General features: G+C 29.7%; 1 protein-coding gene across 1 annotated transcript; it reads right to left on the bottom strand.

Annotated features, from left to right (window-relative positions):
* On the bottom strand, nt 1–24,719 carry LOC106687194 (uncharacterized). The gene is made up of 14 exons (XM_014430932.3): nt 24,517–24,719; nt 23,661–23,721; nt 19,687–19,933; nt 17,967–18,373; nt 17,694–17,885; nt 17,156–17,378; nt 15,744–15,963; nt 13,488–13,782; nt 5,027–5,273; nt 3,279–3,685; nt 3,007–3,198; nt 2,562–2,784; nt 1,390–1,609; nt 1–498 (listed from the first exon to the last, which is right to left on the bottom strand). Exons 3-14 carry the CDS (start codon nt 19,922–19,924, stop codon nt 201–203), a joined length of 3,162 nt encoding a protein of 1,053 aa, XP_014286418.2. The 5' UTR covers nt 19,925–19,933; nt 23,661–23,721; nt 24,517–24,719; the 3' UTR covers nt 1–200.
* Nucleotides 24,720–24,883: the final 164 nt, after the last annotated feature.

The following is a 24,883-nucleotide window of genomic DNA, read 5'->3' as shown; positions in this document are numbered from 1 at the left end:
TTAAAGGTTGCACTACTTCCTGTTATATATTTCATATATTGGTTAGTGAAAATAAAACTCTGTTTAAACAACAATAAAATAAAAAATTATTCTTTTACATTATTATTTCTTTTTTTCTTTTACTTAAAATAATATGCATTATTTACAAATTTAGTTTTACAACTAATAATAAAGTTTATGCTAAATCTAATATATCTCTTTTAGTCCTTTTTACTTTTATTTTTATTTTCATTTGATTTTTTCTTATTTTTGAATAAATTGCATAAACACTTCAGACTGTATATAACAATGGTTCCAAGTGCAATTATTATTGCTGCAAACAGTGCAATAACATCAATCAGCCAATTCTGATACCACGCCAGGTCCAGAGCAGCTGGCCGCAAATGATGTGCTCCGTTGTGCCTGAGAACGTATTCTATCCAGAATATTGTATTGTCTATTGTGCTCAGGGGCCTATCTTTGAATATCTTACTTTTCTTTAGGGCATTTTCCTTGTATCTGAAAAAAATATTTTAACTTAAATATAACCAAATTTCAAGTCATTAGTATGGATCATCAAGACTAATAAAGACTAATTCAGGTTATTTATTTATGTGAAAAACATTTATTTAATAAATAAGTACTACAAACCAAACTGAACGTATTCTAACCAATTCAAAGTTGGTATTTAATTATTTTTTATAATTTCCTACTCATGTTCTGCTTAGTTTATTCATATTTTATGAAATTGTATGCACCCTTGGATAAACAATTTTAGATAAAGTAATTGTTATTTTATTTTCTTGTACAAGTTGAAATTTTGTTACATTGATCTTATTTTCTGAAGTTTTCTGTAACCTATGATTTCTTAGCCTTCTCTTTTTCTTGCTTTATGAACTGCCAAACTACTGTGTTTTTTTTTAAATTCCTACTCTTTGATCGAAATGAGATAAAGTGATCTAACTTCTTTTCTGAATTTTTCAACATTCATCAATGTTTTGGAGTTGTTAAGACAATTATAATATATATATATATAGTGTGTGTGTGTATTTTTTCTTTAACAAGGGTCGGTTGAAGTCCTCAAAAGACAGATGTATGGAATTTTCACCTTCTAAAACCACTTCCCTACAACTGTTCATTCCCCTCCACAGGACCATCGTTAGGCATTTTTTCATGGAGCATTATAACTGTGTGTGTGTATGTATGAATTATTATTATTCTTGTTTAAGGGGACATATTTCAATGAATGATGTATTTCTTTTATTCAGAAATACAAAAATAGAACTATACACTAGTAACTATGTATTGTAAATCCTAAAACTTAATTGGAGTTAGCCATTATTTTCCCATAAAACTGAATGAGTGATAACTTAATGTAACATCAATAATATTCAAATGATTAAAACTCACTTTGGATCATGAAGTAGTTTATTCATGACTTCTGATAGTTCCTTCTCTGTAACTGTATCTATGTCAATATTCAAGCCCATACCTGAACTTTCAACCATTTTTAAATTGTAATGTTGATCTGCAAACAAAGGAGTTCCTAACATTGGGACAGCATTGAAAATAGCCTCCGTCGTCCCATGTATCCCTCCATGGGTGATAAATAGACGTACGTTTGGATGACCTGAAATTAGCAATTTCATTTATGAGTTATGATGATTTCAGGACAAATTAAAAATATCCACTCACAATAAAAATGTATGTAAATACCTCGTAGTTGAGTACTTTCATTGATTATATATTATATATCTCTGTGTTGTTTAAGTCATACTAATATATTTTTTATTTAAATTGGTACATTTGGATGAAATCACACATTTCTGTTGTGCATTTATGTGATAGAATATTGATGGTTCAGAAGCAATATTTAAACATAACAGTAACATATTGTTATATTTTAAATATAACTTAAATTTTTTTGCACATATTTTTAGTTCAATTGATGTGTCCATATGCATTTATAAATAATATTTGCATAATATACTGTACAGTGTGAGTTCTGTCATATAAAGGTATGAAAATTAATTTTTTATAAAAAGTAATGTCTGGTGTTGCCAATAGGTCTTGTTTATACCCAGTTTTATTATTCATTCAGCTGCATGTGCATAGAAGAAGTCATTAAAAATTAATCTTTTGAAATACTTTTGTAATATAAAGTGATTTCATAGTAAAATGAAATTAACAGATTAGTATAATTATACCTATTTAGAACCATTGGCTCCAATTTTTTTTATTTTATTTTTTCTGTTGTTTTTTTTATTTAAAACTTCAAATTCAAATTGTTTTAATTAAAATATTTTTTCCTTAATTTTAATTATATCTGTAACTGTTTGAGTTCGAATGTGAAATATTAACTTATCCTCCTTTTGAAATTTATATGAATACATTTTTATGTCTATTCTGATGCTGGAAGTATTCTGTTAATTGTTTGAACTTTAAATACAATTTTTTTTTTTTTTTATTTCTCTTCTCAAAATAAGTTTTTATATATTTATATGTGTTACAACATTTTCATCACAAACAAATCCTCTATTTACTATTTCTTCTTTTCATTTTTATTTATAATTTCTACTTACTAAGTACGCTGGCCTGAGGAAACCATTTGGCAATTTTAACATTGTCAGGCTTTCCTGGAAGTGTTTCATTTTCCCACTTCATCAAAATCCTTTGCTTTAGTTTTCCAAATACTGACATAAAACTTTTCAGTAGTTCTGGCCCCATGTTACTCATTTTAAAGTGTGAACCCCATGTAAAGAAAACTACTCCATCTTTTGATTCATTCAAAAATTTATCCAAATCCTGAAAAAATAAATAAATAACCTAATTAATAATTTTATCTTAATTTAACTCTAAACAAGGAGCAGTGTTAAAGTCATTATTAGCATAATAACTGTAGGATACATACATAAAGGATTTATTTTTTTCTGGTTCTTTCATAAGAATAACAACTTTGTTATGATTTTATCTATCCTAAAATGATGATAGTTGTCAGCGTTTGTTTTAAAAAGCTTTTTTACTCACTACAGTAAGTTTTCCTCCAGTGCTCACAGAGAGGCCACCAAAATCAATAACATTAGGAAGATACGGGCGTGGATAGCTCAAGGAAAAGTGATTATCCACTAAGAATAATGAAATATTATTCTGCATCTTGGACACTGATGGTAGATTTTCAAATCCTGGATAATTTTTAAAATTTTCCTTGATAAATTTATCCTGCAATGTAATGTTGATAAAATTAATGTCAATATTTAATTTATTAATAACGATTTTATTTCATAGGCATAAATGCTCACCATAAACCAAGTGCCGTATATTTCATCAACGAGAAGTTCTATAAAACTAAAGAAAGTATTCTCCACCCTTTCCCAAAAACTCATGTGATCAGTGAGTGCTAATTTCATATTAGGGACATATGACATTGGGTATGGAGTTCCAGAAACTGCTGAAATTCCGGGGCTGATATATACAGTCACAATTGCTACAACTGATGCCCCATACTTTTGAGCTAATGCCATTAATGGTTGTTGACAAAAAAATGCTTCTATTATTAATAAATCAAATTTTGAATCTTTGTCTTTTAGAAATTCTTGAAACTTCTCCATTTTAAATGCTGGATCCAAAAAAATATTGCACATTGGCCAAAGACCTGTAAGCTTCATTGCATTACTAAATTGCCTTAGGTTTTGAATCCCCGGCATACCTGAAAATGAAAGGCACTGATTATAAACGTGCAGCTTTCAAACATACATTAACTAATACATAAATCAATTGTCCCTGGAAACATAAAGCATCTAATAAAAAGAAATGTAACTTTGTAGTTAATTTTATGAAGTTTTTCCACTGAACTTTCTCTCATATCTACTGAAGCATTACAAAAGATTTTTCTTTGCTTTTTGAACCAGCAGTACCAGATAACATCAAAGTATTACAGTAACAGATTATAAAAAGCAATAACAACTCTGTTATTGCATTGTTTGATTTGACTATTCCTTAATGAAGTGTATGAGCCAGGATCCTTTTGCAACTTTAAAATTGTACATTATGCTGTTATTTCATAAAGTTTGATGTATGGCCTGAGATAAGACATTTTAGAATTTCTAGCTCATCGAATACAATAAGAATTTCAAATAGGACTTATTCAATTTGTTGTCTCAAAAACTTAAAAGTGCTCTCACCACCAAATTCACCTTCCGCTTTAAATATTGAAAAATTAATTACCAATGATGGCCTTTATTTTGAAGAATTATTTGATAGTGTTGATTTTGCACCAACTAAAATTAAAAAAATTGTTATTATATGAACAAAGACTTTTGTAACGATCTAGTAAAATTACAGTAAATGATATAATCAAATAATTTTGATGTGTTCTTTTGTGAAGTAAGAAATGGCTTCAAGATGAGCTGCAGAGCCAAAAATATGAAAGGAGAATTAAATATATTATATATAAAAATAGGAAGGGTACCTATATATGAACATATTTCTAGAAATTAAATCATTAAATAAGATAACAAGATCCTTCCTAAAGGAAAAGCTTTCAAGATATATTCTTTTATACCTTGATGGTACCAAATGTATGATTTCGAATTGATTGATTATTAGTTATCTTTCATTCTTAGTACTGTTTACACAGTATCAATAACATAATTTATGTAGTTTACCACTTTTTTTGGGGGGGGGATGGGAGCATGGTGAAAATACTAATAATTCTTAACTTGAAGTGTATATAAAACAAATATAAATATAATTATACATAAGAACAGGTTAAATCAGGTTTAATTAAAGTTTACCACAAAGAAATTTTAAAGTGAAAATATATCAAGGATTACATGAAGTGGTTATGAAGTCTTTCATTTATTAATTGGAAATTTGTTTCATCAAAAAGGCAAATGAATCAACAACTTTACTTAAATGCTATTGTGCTAAAAATATCGCCATTAAAGGGCTTACACAATTAGTATATTTTAATTATTACTATTGTATACGTATTTTTCTTATTTCAGTTTAATATAATCATGTTACAAATTAAAATTTTTATACTTACCAGTGATTTGTTCATATGTATTATCAAGAACAATATCTTTGTAATTCGGAATCGGTTCTTTCAGAGGATAAGGGCTGACCATGGTGACATTATGCCCTCTTCTGGCTAATTCTTTTAGAATCGGAATGTAGGCGTTGGTGTGACTGAATGCAGGAAAAGGAAACACACCGAGTATATTTGCCCCATAGACATTATGAAAAACTGAGCAGAATAGAGCTATAAAGACCACCTTCATCATGTAACTAATCTGAAATAATATTATCATAGTTCATAAAAAAGCAAAATGAACAGAGAATGTCCAACTTGGAACCTGTAAAAGACACAGCTTTACATTTTCCTAACTTTGCAAGAAACCAATTTGAACATTGTTCTTAATAAATATATATCTAGTTTTTTTGTTTGTTTTTTAACAGCATGTAACTCACTTAGCAATTGGTCAAGGCCATAGTTATCTAAATATCTGGATAAAAAAGCAGTACCTATAAAACAGCACACTGCTACATATTTACTTAAGTTCTCAGATGTAAATGTCTGGATATGAGTGTATTTATTATTATTATCATTATTTTAAATTTATATAACTCCCATTATAATTTATTTAAAAGATATCTATGCACCTGGGCAAAGAAAAAACAACCAAATAAAAATGTGTAATAATGCTTAATTTCTAAAAGTATATACACAATGAACTTTACCTTTATCAAGATTCAGGTATATTTTTTAAAAATTGATTTTACACAAAATTATTCAGGACAAAAGTGAAATAGAATATTTCTAGTGATGATTTGTAAATAACATTTGACATTTTATATCTAAATTAGGTATAAACTACAAATAATTAGTTTGTTTAGACATTAGAATAATACTGAGAAATTTAGATATGAAAAAACAGAAAGTAATTGAATAAATACTAGCTATGCTCACTATCTTGGTGGAGGATAAGAAAGTAACATTGAAACCCCAGTTAACAAGACAGTTTCATGTTTACTCCATTTAAATTTGTCTCTTATCATGTGTAGCTGATAATGGAGCATTAATTACTTTATTAAAATTTGTTCAAATATAGCTATTAAAAGATATCATATATTAAAGATATGAGGTATCTCCAAATTATCTTCTCATTCATAACAAATACGACTTGTAAACAATTTAAAAAAATAATCAATTCTTCTATAGTTCTGCTTTATTTGTTGGATCATGTTAGTCATCCTGATTTTTTTTTTTTTTTATTTAAACTTGATTTTTTGCCTTAAGATGAAAAAAAATTAAGTTTTTTCCCAAAATGAATGTACTGAACGATTAGAAGTTTAGAAAGTTGTAACTCTTTATGTTTCAAAACTTTGCCACAATATTGGATTTAAGTAAAATGGATGACTTCTTAAAGAAAAATCTTGTTGTTGATTGTTGCTTACAGGTGTAAAACCCTCTGGTCATCAACGCCTATGGGAAAGAAAAATCTTGTTTTGAAGAATGTTGGACTGGTCAGTACGAGTTAGCAATAAGGTTTGGTTTAAAAATGGCATTGGTTAATGTAGAATGTTCTTTCAAGCTACATATTACTGCTTAACTTTAATAGTGGCACATCTGATAAAAATAAAGTTTTGATTTTATATAGAATTGCTGACCCCACAATGCTCCGCTATTGCTATATTTAATTGTATACTTTATTATTATGATTTAATAACATAAATAGTTCTTGAATAACAACCCTCAGAGTACTTACATGCAATACTATATTGAAACAACTGAGATCAATTGATATGTCAAAAATATTGAAAAATGAGATGACTGACCTATGAAAGTGTGGTAAAAGATTTTTTAGGAGTGAAAGAAAGTTGATATTTGGCTTTAGATTTTTTTTCTTCTTAGCTCTTTTCTTCTTAGCTTTCTTTTTTTTAGCTCTGATTTTTTTTCCTATTTGAAAGCCATATTTTGCCCTTATGAGGGCATCAAATCAACACTTACTAATTATTATCTTATTTATTTATTTTTAAATTTTTCTTTTCTGACCTTTATTTGTTCTCATTTTATTTCCTTTGTATTTCCATTTCTAAGTGTACAATTTATTTATTTTATTTTTTTATTTCTCCTATATCTACTTTTCTATTAGTAATTTTTTATTTCCATTTATAAGTGTACAATTTTTTTTTTTTTTTTCTATATCTACTTTTCTATTTTTATGTGATATTATTTTATGTATTACGTCACCTGTCCATTTTAAATCTGATACTGTATGTTATTTCTTTTATTCTTTCATTTATTCAAGCAGACTAGATCAGTGACATATAATTTTTAAAAAATCATAATCACGAGTTGCTCTTTTACTATTCCCTCCCCTTTTAAGTGCTAAACAAGTTTCCGATTTCGTACTTTTAAAATAAAGATAAGACTAATTGATATGATCTAGTCTTCTGCCTTTTCTTAATTAATTAGAAACACCTTTAAAATCACAAAACTACTAATTTTCCGTCAAAAATATTCATTCGGAAACGAATCAAAATCGCATTCCCGAAATTTCCTTTTTACTTACGACGTTGTCCAGAATTGTTTTTGATTTTTCCGTATAATGTCAGTTTGTTTTTCATGGTACAAGGACGTATCCAGAATCAAGACTAGGGGGGCAAACCATAGTCAATCATGTTCTGACATTTCAGCACGGAAAAAACGAATGAAACTAAAATTTAAAAAAAAAATGTATGATTATGGCAGAGCATTAATAATTATAAAATTATCTACTTGAAAAATAATTTAATTTTTATTATATTTTTTTTCCACTTCTAGGTGGGGCAGCTGCCCCCTTCCTTCTATCACCCTCAGAGTACGCTCATGAGAAGGTAAGTTATTTTTAATGTTATCACTAGTTGTGCCTCTTGAAATTACATGAGTTAAATTCTAATTATACATATGGCAGCTTTTCATAAACAGTTGTTTTTTTTGTTTTATTTTGTGTTTGAGTAATCCCATAGAGTGTACCATAGACTCAAGTTAATTTGTATCAACTGTAACAGCTTTAGGAAAGTCTAGGATGACCTCAGTGAATAAAGGAATCCTATTCTAGGGTACTATCTTTAGAATCAGCCAGTTCCAAATCACATCAAAACTTTTTTTTTTTGTCGGATGTATCTATTAAAGAAAGTCAGCAATATCTGTTTCGTATACATGATTAGTTTATGACTAACTGAAACTGATTGATTCAATCTTAAATTCAAATTTCTTGTCGGTTAAATAAACAACCCAAATTTTATGTAAAAAAATTCACTAAGAAATTTAAGAATTTGTTGGAAAAAAGTTTAAAATAATATTTATTTATTCAACTGTATTTCAGTAAATAAAAAAAAACATGGAGACAGATAGAACAAGCATTAGCTGCACAAACACTATAAAATAAAATGACATTACAGATAGTAATAATCTGTTATTAACCCCGAAGTATATAAAAATATCTTTAAAGTAAAAACCTATAAAAACTCCCTTCTCATTTCTGGCGGAAATTTTCAAGAAATGATGGAATACGCACCAGATTTTCATGAAATTGTAATATTCATTCCCTAGCTTCCAATTCAGTCAAACCTCAACAGCTATTCGAATCATTAAAAAGACGTTCTATGAAAACTAGTTTTATGTGGCAAGTTTTGGAGTTATTACTTGAATTTGTACGATCTGAGGATTTTCTGCACAAAATTTCATTATTAGAGTTTTAATTATGAAATATTTTTTTTAATTTAAAAATTTTTCTCTGATTGATGAAAAAATTAAATAAATAATGCCATGGGAGAAACAATTGATATTCAATTAATTTTGTTCAATTCTTAGAGAACGCTCACAGATTTTATTATATACATTACATGCTTTATTAATAGATTTGTGATTATATAATTATATAAAACTACAAATAATACATACACCTATTTGATATTAGTATGTAACATTAATATTATGCATTATCATTATTATTGCATGTATAATATTCTGGAATATTATGTAATATAGAATATTGCCAACAATGCAGCAAAAAGATTAAAGAAATTAATTCTCGAATGCTGACTTTCAAATTCATGGAGATTGACGAGGTCGAGTCAAACAATCCGATGTTCTTTAACTTCTCACATTAAAAAAAAATATATTTACACTCTTGTTTTGGATCTGGTTACTTAAATAGGCTTTAGTTTTTTTAATTAAAGTACTCTTGCAATTGAACTGTTTATTTTAAAAACATAATAAGCGCCAAAAATAAGTTTTGAGTCCACTCCAATTCCTAAGAGGGATTCAAAATTTTGTACTTACGTTTAATAGTTTTAGGAAAAAACTTTGGTTATATACAGAGATATTGATCATTTCAATTGGATACAACTCACAGTTACATTAATAAATAAATACCAATGTTGTGCTTTGAAAAACATAACAGTGAGTAATTGTGGGAACGAAATTATTTTCCTCGTGCAATTAATAAATCAAAAAAGTTCAAGGTGTCAAGGAAATCATCGAGAAATAAGTTAAGAAAAGGATATTTTCCATGAAAATTATGTCCGAAGGTTTGAAATTGTTAAAGTGTGGTATAAAAATTCATTTTTGATTGTATACCATAAACAGGTTATGGGCTCAGGCAGTTCGCGAAATTAAAATTTGTAGTGAGACAATAAAATCAGTTTGTTTGTTTGTTTTTGATTAGTGGCGCCAAACTTCATTGGTCATCAACGCCTTTTATATTTTATTTAAATTTGCTAATATTCATTAAATTTTATTTATTTTTTTTATTTGATTATTTATTATTTCATTTATTTATTTTATTATTGTTTTTTTCCTCCTTCCGATTAAGTTATATTTTTGTCAGTAAATTTTGTGATTTAAAAACTGAAACACCAATTTTATTGCTTTATCATCGTCTCCAAGGGGAAAACACTTTTTCTTGAAGATTTCTGGACAGAAGAAGGTGAAGAACGCTCTAGATTAAATGCAGATGAATATAATTGGGACATTGGTGAAAAAAATGTGGATAGCAAAGCAGATAATTTTGAAGAAAAAAGTAAGAAATGTAGTGGTATTAAGAAGAATATAAAGAAACCCAAGAAGAAAAGGGTATTTAGTGATCCAACGCAATACTGTTAAACCTTCAGTTGATCCAAATGTTCATAATTACTTCAGAAAGTATTTTTGTGAATGTTATAAATTCTGATCATGAAAAGGCGGGATGCAGTCGAAAGACGTGAAGTCCAAATCATCTACTTAAGGACAGAAGACCAGTTGGAGATGTTTGAACCTAGGACTCAATGAAGCGATTGTGAAACATTAAATCAAAAAATTAGAACTTAAAAGATTTTTATTGTTTTTTCCGAGCACAAAACTAATATTGTAATTTAAAAACTATTTTATTAATTTATGTAAAATATTGTATATAGAAAATTCTGTCAATCCTGTTTTCTGTTTTTGTTAGAAAAATTATGTGAAACTAAATTAAAGAAAAAAAATGAATATTTAAGAGGGTGTGTTAAAGTGTGATATAAAAATTCATTTTTTATTGTATACAAGTTGCTCTGTGGCAAACTGTGAATATATCGATTTTTTATCACAAACCGTCCTTTAGTCCTTTAGTCCAATAGTCCTTTGTTTTGGCATCACTTGTTGTGAAGTCTTTGCTGTGAGCACTTCGAAGCTAATGTCCTTTGTTATCAATTCAGTATGAACGTTTTATGTTATATACGGTAACAAATAAAACAGTAAAAACATTTTATTTTGTATTCACCCGCTCAACAAAAATGATATGGGCATTATCTAGTTGTGTAAAGTAAATTTTTTCATAGGATCACTTTTCTCCCTCATGAATTGAATGAAATAACTCATAATAAAAAAACAAAAGATATGATTATATCATGACTTTGACTTAATTTCTGTTTTAAGAAGGGATTCTTTTATCATGGTTTATTCTCAGGTTCTATACAATATTCAAATTCTAATCTCAAAACAGAATCTAGGCGTTTCCTATTATAATAATAAATATACTTCCAACGATTCTGTAAAATATTTCTCGATATAAATCCTATGAAATATTTGTTTTTTTATTTAAACTTCTTCTTCTGCCACGACAGGCGGTAGAGGCCCAAGGCCTCGTGCAATGTAGTACGGAATACATCGCACGTTTCTTGACGAGGTTTTCATAGGGTGGGTTCAACATTCCCACGCCTATTTTTGTGAGGGCCACCTATTAGCTAACAGGCCTCACAAATGCCAGGGAGGAGGCTGTGAGTGAGTATGATGTAGTTAAAATCCCGGTTAGGGCCGGAGCTCGAACTAACAACCTTTGGATTGGTAGACAGGCGCGCTACCAAGCTGCTACCGTCACCCCTTTTTTATTTAAAGTAGTTTAGGAAATGTTTGGGCAATTTTTGTCAAATTTAATGGTGAATATTTCTTCACATGTCTTGAAACTTGTAGAATTTTACTCCACCATTGCAGAAAGGCTGTAACTGCTCAAACGGTGTTCAGAAAATCAATAAGAAGGATATGGAAGGTTGGATTCTCATTGGACAGGTTCAGCTTAAAGATTCAAAATAGAAGACATCGACCTACTAATTAAGGCTCTTGGCGTGATCCTACCGACTCGAGGTATACGAGATTCCGAATTCCATACTGTGTCATTGGGAAATGGAAGTTAATTTTCTGAAGTCATAGACTGTGGAACTATAACTAGAAAAATAAAAGATATTGTGACCAAAAGAGGTGAACTCATTCATTAACCAATCAAGTGTGTAATTATTTCTTGATAAATCTCCTTTCATATTCTTGTTGTGGAGTTACAGAGACAATGGCATATTATGTACAATTATTATCTACAAGCTATTATGTACAACTTGCGAATCCTTCGACTACTCCCAAGCTACTCCCTTGAATGATGACTAACTGATGCTTCCATTGACATGGTGTTTCCTTTAGGGGTAGGGATAGGTCAGAACTAGTGGAGAGTGTGGATGGACATGGATTCCAGGAATTTGGATTAGATATAGCCAAGATTGTGACAGTTTCCTGTGTTATATATTAAAGGACACGGGACAAAATAGCAGCTAATTGACGGGTAGCGTGACCGGACGACGGCAATGGTTGCTCGAGAATTTAAAATTTTCGACAAACGGGAACAAGATATCTTGACAAAACGTTATAAGGGGTCAGTTCACTGGATCATGGTTTTATAAACAACTCAATGTTAATCTTTATGCAAAAAGGAAGTTTTTTGTGTATATACATTTACATAATGGGATCTTCGATTTAGTTCCGTCATTAAAATCAATCTTGAAAATTCAAATACAACTCGACTTGATAAAATTTATTAAAAATAATGTATCGGAACTGATCGTTTAATAATTATTTTACAATTTTGATTTTCATTCACAATAACCAGTGCTTAATTATATCGTTATTACATTTTAAAATAATGTTAATGTTTTATTCCATTCGCCCATAGGAATTTTTAACAAGATCCAATTATGAATCATTAATAGAAATTTTACCGGCTGTTCTCGAAGGTTCAAAGGTCACACGTTGCTAACGGCCAATTAAAAACATGTTAACGGGCACAATGAAACTGAATTTTTCTTCATGAAATTTCAAATAAATATTCCTTCACACTTAATTGAGGATATGAGCATGTTGACTTGATGAGGCTCTCAGGCAACTGTTAGGAAATCCACCTCATAGAACAAAAGTTTGCAAATTATTTTAAAATTACTGTCTATCAGAATAATACGGAAATTTCTGGTTATTCTAAAACTATTACTAATAAGGTAATTTATTTAATAAAAGTGAACGTAAAATAAAAAACAAAATTTATTTTCAAATTTTGCCAAAACTGAGGTATAGTACTCCAACAGTTTTTTTTTCTCCTAATCATAGGATCTTATTGACATAGTTATAATAAAACAAATTAAATAACACCAAACTATGCTTTGAACGAATATCATAAAACAATAATTCTGTGAAGTGATGTGGTCAAGGATCTATTCTTTGATAAGTAACCCTGAATTAATTGAAAGTATGAAATTTTTTATTTTTGTAGAATAGGCATATTCAAAACTTTATTCAATTCTAGACGGAGTAGGCACTCCTATCTGCTGGATAAAAGTTCGAGTCTGGCTATAGCAGATAATTATTTATTCTTTTATCAAGCATGGTTTGACCCAGAGGTTAGAAGACCCACCTGGAGCACCCTCAGCCTTATAAAGTATATTGGTACCATACCAAATATGATTGGTAACCTTTATTATTTCCTTTAAAAACTCAGATTTAAAATTTGTCATCGTCCCAAAACTTCCTATTATTATATATTTCATGTACAGGTAAGTGAAAATAAAAATCTATTTAAACAAAAATAAAAAAATATTATTCTTTTACTTAATACAATGTATATTACTTAAAAATTTAGTTAAATAACTAATAAATTAAAGTTTATGCTAAATCTAAAAATTTTCTCTTAGTCCTTTTTACTTTTATTTTTATTTTCATTTGATTTTTTCTTCTTTTTGAATAAATTGCATAAACACTTCAGACTGTATATAACAATGGCTCCAAGTGCAATTATTATTGCCACAAACAGGCCGATAACATCAATCAGCCAATTCTGATACCAGGCCAGGTCTAGAACAGCAGGCCGCAAATGATGTGCTCCGTTGTGCCTAAGGACGTATTCTATCCAGAAGATTGTATTGTCCAATGTGCTCAGGGGCCTATCTTTGAATATCTTACTTTTCTTCAGGGCATTTTCCTTGTATCTGGGAAAAAAAAAATTAACTTAAATATACGTATATATTCAGAAATATTAATTGCTGATAAAATTTTTTTTAAATTTTATTTACCTATATGTGGAATATATAGTAAGGGAAATTATTGTGATGGTGCAATATTTCAAAATTGAAAGTGCTATTTTATAGAATTTATTTTCCCCTGAACGGATCAAATAATTAAGTTGGTGAATTAATGATAAAATAAGTGATCTTTATTGGCAGACAGGTTTAATACTCATTGAAATAATCTAACAGAGCTAAAATACCAAATTTTCAAACAATATTCCTCTACAGTAACTTTAATTGTTTGTTTATTTAAAATAAATAAATAATCAGTTCTCACTGTTAGTAATAACAAACAATGGATTTATACAAAATATTAAAGAATTTTGTGAATAACTGAAGGAGAAATTTTGAGAGAGATCTTCCCCTATTGCATTCATATGTAATGTTTTGTTGAACTGTTGTATTCTAGATAGGAACAAAGGTTATTATTGTTAGTATGTTGTTCGTTATTACCTCCTCATAAAACCCTGTAATGCGAATTTGTTTAACAACAGAAAAAAATATATTTTTAGTTCAAAATATACACCTTTCTGTATCTTTAAATTTTTTTATATCTTCATCACAAGTGCCTGTAGGCACATTGTTAGAGGCCATTAAGTAAGCCTAACAAGGAGCCACAAATCTGGTAAGAGTAAATGGCATGGAATCAGGACCTTTTCCAATTGTAAGAAAAGTTACATGGACATAGTTCAAGTCCCCTCCTCTTTATAAATTTTACGAATGTAATTCACAAAATCTGTAAGCACTGCCTGGACCACAAATGGAAAATGGAATATGAGAACAGTCTTTTATAAATGGATGAGATAGTCCTAATAGCCGATCTAAAGACGAAATTACAAGCTATGGTGGAATGGGAAGTAGAGTTGCTCAAGAAAGGAATGAAAATTAACACCTCCAAGAGTTAAGTGCTGGTTATGGTACAAGAAGAACTAGAAGTCATCCAACTGAAATGAAACTGTGAGGTAACTGAGGTACCTCAGCCAAGATACTGAAATCTCAAACAAATCGAATCAGGTCTATTCACAGATCACTGAATGCTATAATCGATCACCGCGAGGTCGATAAGAAGACCAAGACTGTTTACCTGCCCACTCTCACCTGCAGCAAAGAAAGCTGGACTATGTTGGACAGGCATACTAGACGCATGAAAGTAGAAGCAATGAAATACCTACATAAATCTATTAGGAAAACTAGAAGAGACCACATTAGAAATGAGAATAGATGGAAGTTCCTAAACTCAAAGCCATATAGGAAAGATGGCAGCCAGCTCAAGTGATTTAGGCATGGCCCTGGGCCTATAGAGAAGAGATGTCTTGAGTATCATATCAAAGATCTGAGGTAAATGAGGCAAATTCCTGAACCAAATGAGGTGGTTAAGTAGGGACCGAGAGGAGTGGCTCTGCTGGATAGAAGCTCCTAGATGCCTAGTAATGGAGTGAGAAGATAAAAAAAAACAAGAGACTGTTTCAATAAGGATAAAACCTAAGACCACTTAATTGTACATTGATTTATCAAGTGCTTATGGTATGGCTTTTCATTTTTTAATAAGTTAATAAATAATTAATAAGTTTTTTATATATATATATACACGATAGTTATATATATATATAACACATTTGGACTCAGAGGATTTGTATTTCTTTTGAAAACACAAATTTTAAATTCTACAGGATAGCAATACTACCCGTTACTATGTATTTCATGTGTAGGTAAATGAATTTAAAAAATGGGATAGTGTACTGCTGACTATATAGATATTACTTGTAATCATAATAATTGACTTGGAGTCAGCCAGTATTTGGCCATAAAACTAAATGAGTGATTCAATTTAATGTAAATTTTCCAAGTTTAACATTAATAATATTCAAACCAATAAAACTTACTTTGGATCGTAAAGTACTTTATCCATAACTTCTGTTAGTTCCTTCTCTGTAACTGTATCTATATCAATATTCAATCCCATCCCTGAACTTTCAACCATTTTTAAATTGTAAAAATGATCTCCAAACAAAGGAGTTCCTAAAATTGGTACAGCGTTGAACAAAGCCTCAATAGTTCCATGTATCCCTCCATGGGTGATAAATAGACGTATGTTTGGATGACCTGAAATGAAGGAATCATTCATCAGTTAGAACTTTACATTTTAGTGGGTTTGAGGTTCGCGCTACTTGGGGAGGATCATGTGGTTGATCCCAAGCATATCAGCTGATCAATCCCTTAAGCTTAATTAGATTCCTGGAATCTTCAAGCTTTAATAAGCTCACCACAATATTGGGGTATTATCGCAACATTTTCGTAATGTTATTGGTGCACAATAAACTATATTGGCTGCAGTGTTTTATGCCACACAAAAAAAAAAACAAATTTTAATTTTTATGAAAATTTCTTTTGTGAATAATGATGATTTCAGGGTAAATTAAAATTATTTATTCACATTTAAAAACTTTTATGAATAAAAATGAATGATTTCTGTGATGTGAGAAACATTAAAGACATTCATCGTTCCTCCACACTAGACCTTCAGCAATTGTCTAATGTACATGTCTGTTTTGTTTAGCAGTCATCCTAACATAGTTTTTTATCTGGATTGGTGCATTTGGATGCAATTATAGCCATTTATAATTATATATGTATTAAGATATGCATTTATTTGATTTTTTATAATTGATAATAGTGATTGATTTTTGCTTTTTGATATTAATTCCGAGTAATAATTGCTCTTCCTGCGAAGTTCATTAGATAATCATCATCATTAATATGAAAATACATTACTATCAGCTATTTTTGGGCAAGAAACATTTTATTGGTTCCAGAATGTAATTATTTAGAAATTAAATTTAAGCTTAGATAGTATAAATATAACATAAACTGTTTTATTTTTCATATTGTTATATTATTGCTATTGATTTTCTATTAAGCAAATTATTCTTTATAAAAAAAATATTTCATATATACCATTCGTGAAAATTCAAAACCTTTTTGATCCAATGGAGTTTTGGAATATTTTTTTCTATATTTTATTTTCGTTTTTAAACTGCAAATTCAAATTGTTTTAATTTTTTTTTTTTATTTTAATTATATTTGCAACTGTATGAGCATGATGTAATAACTTTCATTGCTTTTCACATTTATGTGAATAATTTGTAATTTAATGGTGATAAAATACATATATTTTAATCTTCATCCCTAATATTATTGAAATTTATACAATATGTTATAATATTATTAATATAGTAGAATAGATCTACTATTTATTATTTTTTCTTTATCATTTTTATTTATAATTTATACTTACTAAGCACGCTGGCCTGAGGAAACCATTTGGCGATTTTGACATTGTCAGGCTTTCCTGGAAGTGTTTCATTTTCCCACTTCATCAAAACCCTTTGCTTTAGTGTACCAAATACAGACATCAAAGTTTTCAGTAGTACTGGCTCCATATTAGTCATTTTGTAGTGAGAACCCCATGTAAAGAAAATAACTCCATCTTTTGATTCATTCATAAATTTATCTAAATCCTGAAAAAAAAAATAAATAACCTAATTAATAATTTTATCTTAATTTAACTCTAAACAAGGAGCAGTATTAAAGTCATTATTAGAATCATAATCGTAATCATAACTGTTCGTTATATTTAAATACCATTGATCAATAAAATCAGTGAGTAACTTTCATTGCTCAGTATATATGAAAGATTTACTTTTTTCAGTTTGTTTTCTTAAGGATAATTAAAAAAACTAAACACCTATGTTATGATTCCATTTATCCTAAAATTATCAACATAGTTATCAACATTTGTTTTTCAGTGAAGTTTAAAAAACTGCTTTACTTACTGCAGGAAGTTTTCCTCCAGTGCTCACAGAGAGTCCAGCAAAATCAATAACATTAGGAAGATACGGGCGTGGATAGCTCAAGGAAAAGTGATTATCCACTAAGAATAATGAAATGTTATTCTGCATCTTGGACACTGATGGTAGATTTTCAAATCCTGGATAATTTTTAAAATTTTCCTTGATAAATTTGTCCTGCAATGTAATGTTGGCAAAATTAATGTTAATGTTTAATTTATTAATTACTGATTTTATTTCATAGTTATAAACACTCACCATAGCCCAATTGCCATATATTTCATCAACGAGAAGTTCTATAAAACTAAAGAAAGTATTCTCCACCCTTTCCCAAAAACTCATATGATCTGTAAGTGCTAATTTCATATTAGGAACATATGACATTGGGTATGGAGTTCCAGAAACTGCTGAAATTCCAGGGCTGATGTATATGGTCACGATTGCTACAACTGATGCCCCATACTTTTGAGCTAATGCCATTAATGGTTGTTGACAAAAAAATGGTTCTATTATTAATAAATCAAATTTTGAATTTTTGTCCTTTAGAAATTCTTGAAACTTCTCCATTTTAAATGCTGGACCCAAAAACATATTGCACACTGGCCAAAGACCTGTAAGTTTCATTGCAAGACTAAATTGCCTTAGGTTTGGAACCCCTGGTGTACCTGAAAATGAAAAGTACTGATAACAAATGTGCAGCTTCCAGACATACATTAACTATTACATAAATCAATTGTCCCTGGAAACATACAGCATATACAATACTTATTACTGTGTGATATAATAAAAAAATGTAACTATATAGTTATTTTTTAATTTTATGGAGTTTTTTTATTGAACATTCTCCATATATACTTTATCATTATAAAAGATTTTTCTTTGCTTTTTGAATCAGCAGTACCAGATAACATCAAAGTATTACAGTAACAGATTATAAAAAGCAATAACAACTCTCTTACTGCATTCTTTGATTTGACTAATCCTTAATCGAGTCTATGAGCCAGGATCCTTTTGCAACTTTAAAGTAGTACAGTACGCTGTTATTTCATAAAGTTTGATGTATGACCTGATAAGACATTTTAAGAAGGCTGGCTCATCGAAAAAAATGAGTATTACAAATAGGACTTATTAAATTTGTTGCCTCAAAAACTTAAGAGTGCTCTCAGCTCCAAATTCACCTTCCGCTAGAAATATTGAAAAATTAATTACCAATGAAGGCCTTTATTTTGAAGAATTATTTGATAGTGTTGATTATGGACTTACTAAAACAAAAAAAATGTTATTATATGAACAAAGACTTTTATAACGACCTAGTAAAATTACAGTAAATGATATAATCTAATAGTTTTGATGTGTTCTTTTTTGAAGTAATAAATAGCTTCGAAATTAGCTACCTAGTCAGAAATGTGAAAGGAGAATTAAATATATAATTTATCGACATAGGAAGGGTACCTATATATGAAAATATTTCCAGAAATTAAATCATCCTTCCAAAAGTTAACGTTTTAAAAATATCTTTTATTCCTTCATTGTACAAAATGTATTATTTCTAATTTATTGATTCTTAGTTACCTTTCATTCTTAGTACAATTTACAACAGTATCAATAACATAATTTATGTAGTTTACTACTTTTTTTTGTTTTTTAAATAAAGCAAGGTGAATAAAGGTCTTGTGTATATAAAACCAATATAAATATAATTAGATATATGAACAGACTAGATCAGTTTTAATTAAATTTAGCACAAAGAAACTTTATTAAAAGTGAAAATATATCAAGGATTATATGAAGTCTTTCATTTATTAATTAGGACTTTGTTTCATCAAAAAGGAAAACTTTACTTGAACCTTATTGTGGAGAAAATATCCTCATTAAAAGGCTTACGCATTTAGTAAATTTTAATTATTACAATTGTGTATGTATTTTTCTTATTTCAGTTTAATATAATCATGTTATAAATTAAAATTTCAATACTTACTAATGATTTGTTCATATGTATTATCAAGAACAATATCTTTGTAATTAGGAATCGGTTCCTTCAGAGGATAAGGGCTGACCATGGTGACATTATGCCCTCTTCTGGCTAATTCTTTTAGGATTGGGATATAGGCGTTGGTATGGCTGAATGTGGGGAGAGGAAACAGGCCGAGTATATTCGCCCCATAGACATTATGAGAAACTGAGCAGAGCAGGGCAATTAAGGCCACCTTCATCATGTTGCTAACCTGATTATAACATTAACATAGTTTATTAAAAAACACTCAATATATTTTTAAAATTCATCATAATTATTACAATATATTTAGTTGAATCAATTCAATATTTTTATAGATTGAATATTATCTTACAGAAACGAATATTTGATTCAATGATACTGACATGGGGGAGTGGGGTGACTCAATGGTAAGGCACCGTGCTAATAACTCCAAAGACTCAGGTTTGAATCCGGCTGTAACAGATAATTATTTATTCTGTCAATGTAGCTGTGAGCCAATCCTGTTGGTTTGGGTGCTCTCCAGGGTCCACTCAGCCTCATAAAGTGAGTATAATTAATTGGTGAAAAATCTGACGGTCGAATGTTCGATTCAGACTAAATAACTTCCTTGCCGTTGGTCTTGTAATCTCTGACTCTTTATGGGTTTTAGCAGTACAGATTTATTTTGAGATAATGAAATGATTATTATTATGAAAAATATAGATATGAAGAAACAGAAAGTAATTCAATAAATATTAGCTACACCTACTACCTTGGTGATGGATAAGAAATTAAACATTGAAACCCCAATAAACAAGACAGTATCATGTTTACTCTATTTAAATTTGTCTCTTATCATATGTTGCTGATAATGGAGCTTTTATTAGTTCATTCAAAATTGTTCAAATATAGCTATTAAAAGATATTACATAACTCCACATTATTTTCCCAGTCATAATAAATATGAGAAATTTAAAAAAAAAAAATTATTTTTTACTTATTTAGTTTAACTTTACTTATTGAATCACACTAAATATTCAGAATGTTTTTTTTCTTTTTATTTAAACTTAATTTTTTTTTTATTAAGATGACTAAACATTTAATAGTTATTTCTCAAAATGGAAGTAACGAATGAAAAGTAGTTTAAAAAGTTATAACTCTTTATTGTTTTAAACCTTTGCCATGATATTGAATAAAAATAAAATAAATAACGTTTTAAAGAAAAATCTTATGTCGAAGTATGCAAAAACCTAATCCTTGCATCAAAATCCTATACTTGCATTTAAGCTGGAATTGAGGTCAATGAACATTTTCAGGAGGATCCAAATATCTAATGGACTGATCAGTACAAGTAAACAATAAGTCTTATAAAGGTCATCTAAAATAGTATTGGTTGATGAAGAATGTTCTTTCAAGCTACATATTACTGCTGAACTTTAATAGTGGCACATCTGACAAAAAAAGGTTTTGATTTTTTATAGAATTGGACTTATTCTAAAGATAAGACCATATACTGTGGTTACTTTTTTTGTTGTGGTCGTCCAAAGCTAATAGAGTTGCCACAATTTTGTTTTTTCTCTTTTCTATTTTTATGTGGTATTACGTCTCCTGTTCATTTTAAATCTAATACTCTATGTTATTTCTTTTATTCTTTCATTTATTCAAGCATAGACTAGATCAGTGACATATAACTTTTAAAAAAGTATAACATCCATCACAGGTGCCTCCTTTACTGTCCTCTCCCATTCTAAGTTCTAAACAATTTTCCGATTTTATAATTTTAAAATAATAATAAGACTAGTTAATATGACTCTAATTATATATGCCGTAGCTTTTCTTGAATGGTGGCACATATGAGAAAGAAAAATATTTTGTTTTATTGTTTGTTTGAGTAATTCCATAGATTGTACCATAGACTGAAGTTAATTTGTATCAACTCTAATAGCTTTAGGATAGTATGTAGGATGATCTCAGTAAATAAAGGAATCCTAGACTAGGCTACTCTCTTTAGAATCAACCAGCTCCAAATCACATCAACAATTTTTTTTTGTCAGATGTGCCTATTGAAGTAAGGCAGCAATGTCTGTTTCAAATACAGGATTAGTTTATGATCAACTGCAACTGATTGATTACATCTTAAAGTTAAATTTCTTATTGGTTAAATAAACAATCCAAATTTTATGTAAAAAAAATTTGATTACAAAAATTTAAAAGAAAAAAGTTCAAAATATAATATTTTCAGTTCATTCAACTTCACTTCATTATTAAGTTTACAAATTGTTCTCTGATTATGGACAAAATAAAGAATGCCACTGGACAAACAATTAAATCATTTTTATTTTCATTTTTTCTTGCCTTGAACCAATATGAATTCTATGAACACACTTGAAATTTCATCCTGCATGAAAGGGCTTATAGATTCCATTTGACCTACTTTCGCATGTAGGCTTCCGGTCTGTAATACCTATTATAAGTTAAGAAAATAATAATTTTTTATTTTTATATCGGGGCTCTATTCAGTAATCCATGTATTTTCGTGACCGTGGACTAGCAAACTGGGAAGGACAGAACTCGTATGAATAGAGATGGTAAGTCATAATCATGTATGGTTTTCAATCTGGATGCAACATCGCTGACTGCTCGAGGAAGAACGTAACCTACACCAGACTCTTGTCTGTCGCTGTTTCTTTGCGGTTTTTGCAAGTCAATTTATTGATTACATGGTTTAAGTGCGTTTTGGCTATCTCAAGAGAAAGTGTAATGGATTCTGAAGCAGAATGTTTCTCAGTTTCACACGCGCAGTGTTTATGTAACAGTATCGACTGATGAGAAATCTGTCCGCACGTTGGGTGCTGCATAGACCAAAAATATAATGGAATGAACATTTCCAACGCTCTGTTGGCGCAGCTTAGGCGCAATAAATCCAAGTTTTGATGCCGATTAATTATTGTAGATGAAACTTGGATATACTTATATTATATGCCCGAAACAAAAATACAGTCCAAACAGTGGACTGCAAAGGGGGGCCGGGTTCAAAAAAAGCAAAAACTGTTATCTCGGCTGCGAAAGTGATGGTGACAGTTTTTGGGATAGTCATGGAGTTATTTTAATCGACTATCTTCAAAAAGGAAAAACCATTATAGGAGCATACTGCACATCATTACTTGACAAGCTGAAGGGAGAACTTGCAGAAAAACGGCCACATTTGCAGAAAAAGAAAATTCTGTTTCACCAAGACAACGCACGGTATCACACCTCGGCGGTTGCCATGACGAAAATCCAGGAATTACTTTTTGAACTACTTGACCATCCGCCTTACTCACCAGATCTAGCCCCTAGTGACTTCTTTTTGTTCCCTAATCTAAAAAGTGGCGCTCGGAGGACAGAGATTTTCATCAAATGAAGAGATAATCACTTTCGTGAACAATTATTATTGCAGAGAAAAACGTCGAGTTCTTTTTGGACGAGTTAATGAGATGGGAGCATCGCTGGAAGTGTGTATAGTTACAAAGAGACTTATGTTAAAAAATAAAATTTTTTTTTAAGAAAAATGTCTTGTATTTTTGTTAGGTCAAAAACTTTTCAGACCACTCTCGTAGATCAACAGTTGTGCAAGGAGGTGATTGGGTCAGAATCACTCTGAACCGCCAGGTTTGTACTCAATTGAGAGAACCTACTTCGTGAGGCTGGGTGGACCCCGGAGGGCTCCAGATCCCTCAGGGCTAAATCGAAACAGAAAATAATTATCTGCTGTATTCGAAACCCTCTTGGAGTTAGTAGTATAGTGCCTTACCACCTAGCTAACATGTCCCATGTGATATGAAGGACATCATTAATTAAACGGATTGAGAGGCACAGACACTATCTGGCCTTCAAGCACTATTTAATAACTATATCACGCAATGTTATTCCAGCCCGTTTCAATTCTGTTAAATTTCAATATAACATTAGTTTAAATTTTAGATTTCATTACTCACTTAAACAGAGGTATTTCTTTTCAAACCGATTTCTTTTCGTAGATTGTCAAAACGTCTGCAGCTGAAATTTGAAAAATGTTTGTCATGAAATAGTGAAAATATTATTTGGATAATCTTTCATATTACTAAAAAGTAATAAAAAAATCACACTTAGGATAATCCATTATCCAATCTATGGAACTTAATAAGAAGATAAATAGATAGGCATAAAAAATGTCTAATCGAATTAATTTCACAAATATATGTTGTTTATAGTTAATTAAATGTAATCAGCATTTACCAATGCCAGTCAGCTAGGAGTCAAAATATTTTATTTACGTAATATATAAACACATTTATTTTATATTACAGTATAAGTAATAGTTTATACTATTTCTAATAAAACTTAGAGAGAAGTGTTTGTTTTCTGTTTATCTATTTATCTACTCAATACGTTTACAATACCAAAATAGCACTGTATAGAGGCATTAATGAATTATTCTAAGTGTGATTTTTCTCTTCTTTTGTTTTCAGTTTCCATGTAAAATTACATAACTATATGGATATGATTAACAAGAAAATGTTATATAACCCTTGCAATGGGGAAAGGACCATGAAACGTTGAAGAAAAATGGACAAGAAATGAAGATAATAAAAAGATAGAATCGATTCCAGTAGCATAATTTTTACACATAAACATTTATGAGTTGAATACAGAGTTACTTACGTTGGGGGAGAGGGAGAAGGGGGGTAGGAAAGAAATTGAGATATGCTATCGGAAAAGGGACTAAAATCGATTGTTGAACACTTTATTTTTAAAAAAGTAATAATTTATAACTTAATAATTATTTTCTAGTTGTAGCATTTGTTTACCTACCGTTTTAATTATGATATTGAAGTTAATGAACTAAATCTCTTACGTCGACTGTTATACAAACTTAAACGGGATCGATAAATTAACACAATTTAAATTTCATATAACTATATAAACCGTTTAGCCGAAAAATGTTGCAATTGATTACGTAAATCATTCCCTGAGCGACTCGTAGTGTCGGTATGCGAACTCGTACGTTGACTGCGTCTTCACCAGTTTCTCAAGGTCCCTCATTACCTCTCTTCATGGCCATCTCGTAAATTGAGTGGTTTGGGCATAACCGGTGATCTCCGGAGATCTATTCGTAATGTTTCTTCACGTTGTTTATATTAATATATTTTTATATACTTATGGTAATGGTTATAATAAT

This window comes from Halyomorpha halys, unplaced genomic scaffold (assembly GCF_000696795.3).
Source record: "Halyomorpha halys isolate HHAL.00 unplaced genomic scaffold, Hhal_1.1 Scaffold926.1, whole genome shotgun sequence".
Lineage (NCBI taxonomy): Eukaryota > Metazoa > Arthropoda > Insecta > Hemiptera > Pentatomidae > Halyomorpha > Halyomorpha halys.
This window is presented reverse-complemented; position numbering and strand designations above follow the sequence as displayed.

Excerpts from the sequence above, each read along its gene's own strand:
- LOC106687194 (XM_014430932.3), bottom strand. The coding sequence starts at position 19,924 with ATGATGAAGGTGGCCTTAATTGCCCTGCTCTGCTCAGTTTCTCATAAT. Across the intron at positions 13,783-15,743 it reads AAAGTACTTTACGATCCAAA|ATACAAGGAAAATGCCCTGA; the intron begins GTAAGTTTTATT and ends TTTTTTTCCCAG. Across the intron at positions 2,785-3,006 it reads CTGGAGGAAAACTTACTGTA|GATTTGGATAAATTTTTGAA; the intron begins GTGAGTAAAAAA and ends TTATTTTTTCAG.